Raw genomic sequence first — 9023 nt, 5'->3', positions numbered from 1 at the left:
CTAGATTTCTCACCTGACTTCTCTCTTCTTTCCACTTGGTGCTCATCTTGATATTTCTTGGTGTCTAGAGGTGCTTTCTAACAGGCCCTCAGAAGCCCACATAAAGACTATTTCGGGTTTTCATGCTAAACTATCCTTTCATCACCGAGGCCACCCTGTTACCTCAGACTGAAAGTGTTGCCATGCGTATGCTCTCCCTCCATGGGGAATGCTTTTGTGTGTCCCCTTCTGCCCCATTCCTGCCCAGTATCACCCTGGGCTGCCCACCTCCACCTCAGCTTTCCCCATCCAAACCCCAGTCCTGTACTCCTGAGGTAACACAGCTTTTCCAGAAAAGGCCTTCAAAGGCCTTTTGCAAACATGCTCACTTAAGGATCACGGCAGATCTCCTGGAGAAGAAGAAAGTTCAGTCTGCCTTCATGTGAGTTAGGAAGGAAAAAGCAAATCATAAGATCACTAGAGCTTTGACACCTTTGTTCTTGCCTAAAATCTTCCTCTTATCTCCATTAACAGTTGTAATGACATAGCTCTGGCAGGGCAGTTAGATTTATTTTCAGTATGAATAAGTGTACTTTAACTAATCTTACTTTCAGAAGTGGCTAAACTATCTGGTCTGATACCTCCCTCCACCAAAGCATTTGCTTATGGCCGTTCTCATGTATGAAAATTGAGCCTAAATAATTGTCATTTAGCAAATACATAGCCTTCTGAAGGCACTCACAATGACACAACCTTGCCAAGAGGTGATATTACCAGATCAGCCCAAAATATATACATTATGCATAGCTGGGACTGCTTGTCTTTGTATATACCGGTAACTACAGATAAGGCAGAAGACAGGACAAGAAGGAAAAAAGTGTCCTGGGTGAACAGCTAGAGTGGAGGTGGGCTCCAGGGACCTCACTGAAACCTTCAAAAGAGATCAAATAACATCTGCTAACTTGTAATTGCTGCACATGGCAGTGCTTCCTTCATTCTCCTTTGGGCTGGTTACACGTCTTCATTAAATTACAATTATAATTCTTGTAATCTTCCCAAGTGGTCAGTCCCTTCCACACACTGTAAACTTCCTTCTTCCACTTGAGCTTTTCCAGAAGCTCCCTGCTCAACCAGGCAGGTCTCCTGCTTCCCTTGCCTGATCATCTGTTGTTGCACGTCACCGCTAAGACAAGGAAGACAGATTTTAGCAAAGTTCATAAAACTCTTTGGAGATGGGCCCAACTATTCCCAACATACCAGCCACCCCCACAGCAGTCCCTGACTGCCTGTGTGCCCAGTGATGGACCTTTGTAATTAATAAGAGGCCGCAGACTCTCCTGGGAGTTGCTAGAATTCAGTAACCAGCAATTGTAAAACCGGGACAGCAGAGACACAAGTATTTTTGGTTTCCTAGACTATTTTTTGGGGTATTTCAAGCAATCAGTAACATAAACACACTGTACTTTATGGCAACCATCAAAGTCCAGCAGGTGAGGATATAAATAAACGTGGCTCACAAACAATATTATTTCTCTTACCAGTCTCACTGTGATTGTTTAGGAGCATAATGAGCATGCCGGTGTCAACAGACCCTAGGTACGCAACACTCCGACCTTTCATTTTGTAGCTGTGGAAACTATGCGTAGGGATTACTTAGGTCTTTGGAAGAAAGTTTTATAGGCTTTATTGGTCATGCTCTCTCAAATATGTAATTTGCATATCCTTTTCTACAAAGTCCCTCATCCTCTCTGCATAAACATTTATTTCACTTTGCTCAGTAGTAATAATTAATATATGTATGCTAGTGTAATAATTCACAAGGAACAGATTTGCACTTGCCTATACAAACACTATTTTTCCATGTTGTTGTACACAGGCACTTAGATAAATGTTACTCCTATAGTTTCTTGTGGTTGGTGTCCATCGCCTCGCTCTAAAAAAGGTCTCATTTTTTTGGCCTCAAATAATTTAATAAATCTCCAGTGTGCCTTTCCTATTATCACAAGTGACATTACATTAAAAGAGAGGGGGCATGGCATCACAACTTTGTGTAGAATGTTCAGCTTAAAAAACATGCTCCTTCACAGAAGGAAGTTAGAGAATTAGCCAAATGGAAGCAGTAAAATATTTAGCTTGTCAAAAATTTATGCAATGACTAGTACTATTCTGTTATGGTCTGTTGGTTTGTTTCTTTTACAGGAAATTTAGTTTGTAACTTTGTTAAGTACTTTTAAAGTATTAAAATAGTGAACATGTAGCATTTTGCTGTGTAATAGTGTATTATTTTTCAATAGCAATCATTTTTGCCAGCAGTTCAAAACTACTCTATGAGAAGAAACATCACATGCATATGTGGAGAGTTCACGCTAAATTGGTGGCTTTTTTTTTTTTATTTCAGCATACTAGTCTCCTCTAGCTATAAAAAAAACCCATAAAGCAAAATAAAGCTGCAGGACGCCTATACACTAGTTTCTCAACTATTGTCCCCCTCGTATTTTTCCATTTCCCCATAAATACACATTTTTTATACAGCTAGACTGTTGCAGGAGTGCTGTGTTTAGTAAACAAAACAGAACCCAATATGAAAGTCAATAAGAAAAAGGAAACTAGGGGAAAAAAAAAAGCTGTCATGACCACTGTTTTGAGAGCTGAGCAGCATCATGTTTGTGCCATAGTAACTGAGTTTAGAAACAGGTATAGCATAATCCTTTTAGTTGTGGATTTAGTTAAACTGTCTTCTATTTTTTAATTAATTTCTGTAAACATTGTGGGTTTCTAACCCTTTGGTTAGTTTCAGTCAAATTTGACAAGACTGTATTAGAGACACCAAGTTTGTGCAAGTATCCAACATGAAAAGCTCCGTTAGGTAAAAACGAAAAAAGTAATGAAGGAGATCTAAAAGCCTTTTGTCTACTGTGGGAAAAGTAGGGAGAACACGATTTTCAAACAATCCACCTGGGACAAGGTCCAGGCCACACAGCAAGCACCTGCCAGCCCATCGAGTCAGCACATGTGTAGCTGCAGCCCAGCCACAGCACTCGACACCTTTCCATCCCACAGGCCAAAAAGAAGGTCTGAAACAAGCATGGGGACCATAGGGAAGAGGAGAGGAAACAGCAACGTTACTATCTCAGGGAGAAGAAAGGAAATGGCAAGGATACCATACTGCAGGCATTTAAGAAAGTATAGGATAAAGTGAAGAATCAGAGGATGTAATACTACACCAGGCTCAAAAAAAGGCAAGTTTACTGAAAACAAAGCTTTGTTGATTTAACAGCTTGCAGAATTGTATGAAATTCAGCATACTGCCTGCACACCTGGGGAGAAAGGGAGTGGCATATACCAACAGAGGGAGGGACTGCACTACAGACATTGTCACTGCTACAAAGCACCCCAGTGAATTCTCAACTTCAGGATTTTTGTGCTTAGCAGGAGCTAAACTCTTAACCTACGTTTCACATTTAATTTTATGAATATCGCACTAGTTTATCCTACTTTTTGTTTTAAGGAGGGATCAAAACAAACACATTAGTAATAATTAGATTTGTTATTCAGTTCCTTATCTTGTATCTCATTATTTCTTTGGCAACAGGAGTCACAGTATTTCCTTTATAAGCCAAATATATTGCATGGACTGCACACGTTTCCTTGTTGGTTAATATACATCACATAAACTACCAACTGCCAAAGCAACCTCTTTTCTCCTCTCTGGGAGGCAGATAGATTGTGCAAGTTTGTTCAGCCTCGAGGACAGTAACTGCCAACAGCAGTTTTACCATGATTTGCAAAATTGTTGCACGGCTGGGATATGTGGCAGATACCACAGCTTTCCACCCCCAGTCCTGCACCAGACATGTTCCAGGTTACAGGCTTCTTTTATTATAAATACTTCCATAGCATTTGAAAAGAGCAGTCTCTGCATTCCTGAAATCACTACATTCACAGCATGTTTATTTTTCATACAAACAATCTGTATTTTACCATTTTACTCCTGTTAGATAAGGCATTAACTTTTCACAGCTTTAAGAGTAGATGGTTAATACAAACTTAGTTAATTGGAGTTCTAGAATATTTCCCTCTATGCCAAGGTTGCTTGTTTTAAGGAAATATACACATGAATTTCTAAGAACGCTAACTTAGCAGACCATCACTTCAACATGGAAGAATTAGAAGCCCGTTTCAAAATTTTATTAATTCAAGTCATAAAAAAGTTACAGCAACTTCAAATATGTACAAACAGCCATAAAAACATCACGTTTGTTCTACAGGAGACATGGCTACAAAAATCACTATTTCCAATAAAACCTCCCACATGGGTAAAATAACCATTTAAGCATGTATGCTCCAAAGCCCTACTAACAGCAGTTGTGAACTCATTTCATCATAAAAAAAATCAGGGAGCAGTAGTTAGATGAGACAAAACGGGGCATTAAAGATTTAACTCTCAACAAACAGTAGAAGTAGTAGCAACGTTGCCAGTCTCGGCTCTTAAGAGTTTTAACAATAATTGAACTCAATTGCGTCCCTTTCAGAAGGAATCTTTTAAGAGTCAAGATCCATGCCTCCAATGTTTCTGTCGTCTTCTTTGACTCTTACTCTGTCTTCAGCTGATTTAGTTATGCATTCAGTCCTCTGTGCATTTCATTCATTTCCTTTACCTGGTGGGGAGGAGGTAGGAGGAGATGAATAGTTGTGCTACTTCTCAACGTAAAACCCAAGAACATCCTGGATTTTTCATTAGCGAAGGGATTTGATGTAACATTAACAGAATCAAACACGCCAAGACCTTAAGCTTTTTTAACTATTACTTTTAGAAAAAAAAGCAGCACTTGCTAAGGTGTGTGCAGGGAGCAGACTGTCACTATTTAGCTGCAACATCCTTTGGATTCCTTTACAAAAAGCTCTATGCTTGGGGTGAAGCATCAAGCACTAGTAACCTTTTGTTACTTTTCCATTGGAAAGCAGCTCTTCAAAAGACACCACAAGCTCCACGGAAATACCTCAGCTAAAGGTCTTAAGGACTGAACAAGGCTGTCGGTATTTCCTGTCGATTGTATGGCCAGCACCGGCTATAGATATGTAAAACCAGTACTTGCTGTCAGCACCGCCTCCCACCCCTGAGAAACAGAGCAGATAACCAGCATCTTCAAAATGAGTGCAGAATGAACACGGTGAACTATACAGAGATGAACACCAGTTAGTTTGAATACTTTCCAGTCTCCTTGAACTATCTGAAGCACCCAAAGCAAGCTTTATAACCTAGAGCAAACTTAGAGGAATTTTTGGATTCTGACTAACGTCCCTCCTGGACCTACACCATAAACAGGTAATAATTACCTCTGCTTTCACGTACTTCCCCTTTCTCCTCCTTGTGAGGACCTGTAAGAGAATGATTGTAAAGTTTTATTTAAGTTTATCTGCCTGTGACTTCAAAACTCCAAATTTGAAGCTGCCCCTTTCTCATCCTTTCCAAAGCAATGTACACAAGCAGCTGTCTGCCACTCCCAACCACTTTAAACCAGGAGGCAAGATAAGTACTTCCTTTACCTCCGGAGTTTGTCCTGATACTTTTTTCGTGCAACACCCTTCAGTCATAATCTGAAACAGCGTCGGTGTGTGTTCATCACCTCTCTCCCACCTTCCAAGTCTCAACAGGAAGATCACTTTTATCAGAGTCCAATTACCCTGGGATGTCATTATTTCCCAATTTACTCCGTTATCCATTCTGAGCTTTGTTAGAACTTACCAGAACAACGATCGCAGCAACTGCTGCTACTATTATTACTACAATGACAGCAATGAGGCCAGGAGTCAGAGACTTCATGGAAAACTCTGGTGCAATTTCATCAACATAGTAGACCACCGTCTTCTCAAATTCCAGCCTCTCATTATCAATACTCATGTTCAGGTTGTTACTATGGAAGATGGAGTCACCTTTTACCTAAGAACACACAGGAACAAAGTGACTTGCTAGCTCACATTGTAATAGGGATTCACCTAGGCACCGCAACACCTTTAGTCAGTACACGGTGAAGGACAAGTGAATGCAGTGCAATACAATACCCACACCTAGTCTCTGGCAAACTTTGCCCACAACAGACTTACATCTTTTTCAAAGTAGTAGGCCACATCAGCTATATCCACATCTCCAGAAGATTTGTCCGAGGAATTTTGCTTCAAATCAATAGTAATGTAAGGCTTTTCATACTGAAAAAAACCCAACAGTACAGCATTAAGAAGGAGCTAGTTTAAATCCAACTATCAAACACACAGTAAAATATTATGATCCAATTTGTGAACTCACATCCTGAGTGAAGTTTATGGTACTTCTTGTTCTCAAGCCAACTGTTTACAGTACAATTCAAATTTCACTATTTTTGGTGAAGCAAAGAATTCAGCTACAGACTAAGACCAGTATGTAAAATTTCCCAGTACTTCAATTCAGACACAGCTACTTGCTAGCTGCTCAGTGAACGTCACTATTTTGAGAGCTTCTAATAAGACTCATGCTGTAATGCATAAGTCAAACAAGTTTTCAAAGTTATTCACAATCAAATAAAACTCTGTGCCTCTTACCAGAACACTGGCTATATAGCGTCCATCCAGCATGTAACGACTGGTAATTATTTCCCTGAAGAACCTGTAAGGATATTAAAGCCATAGCTATTAAAAATAATATTTTACATATCTATTTTCAGAATCAGGGAAAACTAGTATAATTGCGGGGTTTCTTCTGCAGTCTCTCTGTGGTGGGTTGACCTCAGCTGTCGGAAAGCCCTCACCCAGCCTCTCACTCCCTTTTCCCCACCAGAACTGGGAAGAGCATCTAAAGGGCAAAAGGAAGAACAAAAACCCACCCCCCCATGGGTCAAGACCACAGTCTATTAAGTGAAAAGGTTGAGTGGGCGAAATTGAAAACTCGGAGCAATGCAAATCACTCGCCATCAGCAGCACGATGCCCAGCCAGTCCCTGAGCAGTGGTTAGTCACAAAAATCTTCCCCTTATATTTACGGCCAAAAACGATGTTGTACAATACGAGCTATCTCTGGTCAATTCAGGTCGGCTCTCTGTGCTGCATGCCCTTCCCAGCTTGTTGCCCACCCCAACCTACTGACCGGGGCAGCAGAGTGAGAGCCTGAGGAGGCCTCAACGCCACGAAAGCACTGTGCAGCAACAGCTAAAACACCAGTGACAACAATCTTATCAGCACTGTTTTGGTCACCAGTCTAAAATGCAGCACCATACCAACCATGACCAAAAGAAGCATCTGAATCTCAAACAAAGCAAGTACACTCTCATTAAATTACACCAGAGCTCTCTTATAATTCCTAACAGTGAAGATGGACTTGCCAAAAAAAAAAAAACCCAAAAAAATCCAAAAAACCCCACCCCAGATACACTACTACAGTGTTAGAAGCATTTGAACAGTTTTGAGAGTTCAGAAGAGGAGCTGGAGAGTTGTAGCTTTTGTTCCAGTGGGGGGTGTGTGAAATCTAATAACTACAAGCACATTTTTCTTTTTATATAACCTCTGACAGAGAGAAGGAGGGCTTTTTGTCAAAAAAATTGCTAAATTGTTGGTTTTCTCATACTGCTTCTGTGCAGTCCCTGCACGATCTTTGTCAGGTTAATTTTTAGACAGTTTCACCTTATTACCTTCCACTTACTTCAGTATATTGACTTATTAAAAAAATGTAGCAATATTGAATGGAAGTAAATCTCATTAGCAGCTATTTTATTTCAGATAAAAATAAATGATCTATAGGTCACTTCTACTATGGCTTATAAATGAGTTTGCGGGTTTGATGATACTTTTAAACTAGATATCTAGTAGTGAAAGCAGACACTGCCAAGACATTATCACTTACTTCTTTAAAGATTCAGCAGTCAGAGGAGTGTTTCTCTCAGCATGTTTCATTTCAATGATGATCCACCTGAAATAACAGGCAAGTACAATGAATATTCTAAAAGCACGCGCACAGAATATAACACACTAAAAACAGAGCAGCGAAAGAAAAACAAATAAAACCTCTTCTATGTCTCCTTGTTTCTAAATGGAGAAAAAAGCAGTAATCAAGTGTTTATTACTCTATCTTCACTCATCCCCAGCACATCATTCAAGCAAGTAAATCCTTTACAGGGCAGAACGTCAAGACAGGAATGTTTTCACTTCACAGCACACTGTGTTGAAAGACTTACATCGTTCTGACTAACTGATTGCACTTCAAGTCTGCGTCATGTTTGTCAGTTCTTCTAACACCAGCTGTGTTCACACACCAACAGGTGCTTCCATTGCACTGCTTCGCCTTGAAAACACCAGTATTTTCACACTCAGGATCATAAAGGCCATCAGTATCTTCAAATGCATCTTTTGGTTTCTCGCGACGACCTGATTTCGAGCGTGTTACTTCCGCTTTCATCAACAGGCATTTTGAAGTCACTAAAAATAACCAGAAAGTCACGTTATGCAGCGTCAGACCACACATGTTCAAAACAGGCTATAAAAAACACAAGGTTACATCAGAAGCAAGCTGTTTTGAAACCAGTACAAAGAAGAGCAAGTGTCTGACATGTAGGTAGTCAGTAAAGCCAACACGACTCGGATAGAGCAGCAGCTCCTCAAGGCAAATGCACAAGAAGTCGAGCCACCTATTTCTTCCAGCGCGATGAGCATACACAGCTTCACTGAGCTCAAACCAAGAGTAAGGTCCTGAAACCAGGCTCTTTCACCTCTGGATTTACAGGACAAGTCATGATACGTGCTAACAAGTAAGGTAAAAACTAACCCGAGAAACCCTCGCTGTTAGAGACTTAACGTTTAGGAGAATGGGGGAAGCCCGCATCAGCGTAAGCGCACACACACATCCACACAAGGAGGAAACCTAAACCCTTATCTTCCATCACGAGCTGAGGTGGAAGACCAGGAAGAAGCTCTCCTTCCTCGCCACCATTATTTGCTAGGAACTCGACGGTCATTTTCACGTATTCCCTCGGGTGCAGCTGGCACTTTTCCCTTTCCCACCCCGCCCCTGAGAGCCCACCC

At 40.7% G+C, this 9023-nt stretch overlaps 1 protein-coding gene across 1 annotated transcript; it reads right to left on the bottom strand.

Annotated features, from left to right (window-relative positions):
* Positions 1-4595: 4595 nt before the first annotated feature.
* Positions 4596-8956, bottom strand: EPCAM (epithelial cell adhesion molecule). Its single transcript, XM_009869852.1, has 8 exons — positions 8869-8956; positions 8180-8420; positions 7849-7914; positions 6556-6619; positions 6085-6186; positions 5726-5920; positions 5317-5358; positions 4596-4637 (listed from the first exon to the last, which is right to left on the bottom strand). Exons 1-8 carry the CDS (start codon positions 8954-8956, stop codon positions 4596-4598), a joined length of 840 nt encoding a protein of 279 aa, XP_009868154.1.
* Between the last annotated feature and the right edge of the window lie 67 nt (positions 8957-9023).

The sequence above is a fragment of the Apaloderma vittatum genome, unplaced genomic scaffold (genome assembly GCF_000703405.1).
Source record: "Apaloderma vittatum isolate BGI_N311 unplaced genomic scaffold, ASM70340v1 scaffold45355, whole genome shotgun sequence".
Classification (NCBI taxonomy): Eukaryota; Metazoa; Chordata; class Aves; order Trogoniformes; family Trogonidae; genus Apaloderma; species Apaloderma vittatum.
The sequence above is the reverse complement of the archived record's forward strand: the minus strand, read 5'-3'. Positions and strand labels throughout refer to the sequence as shown.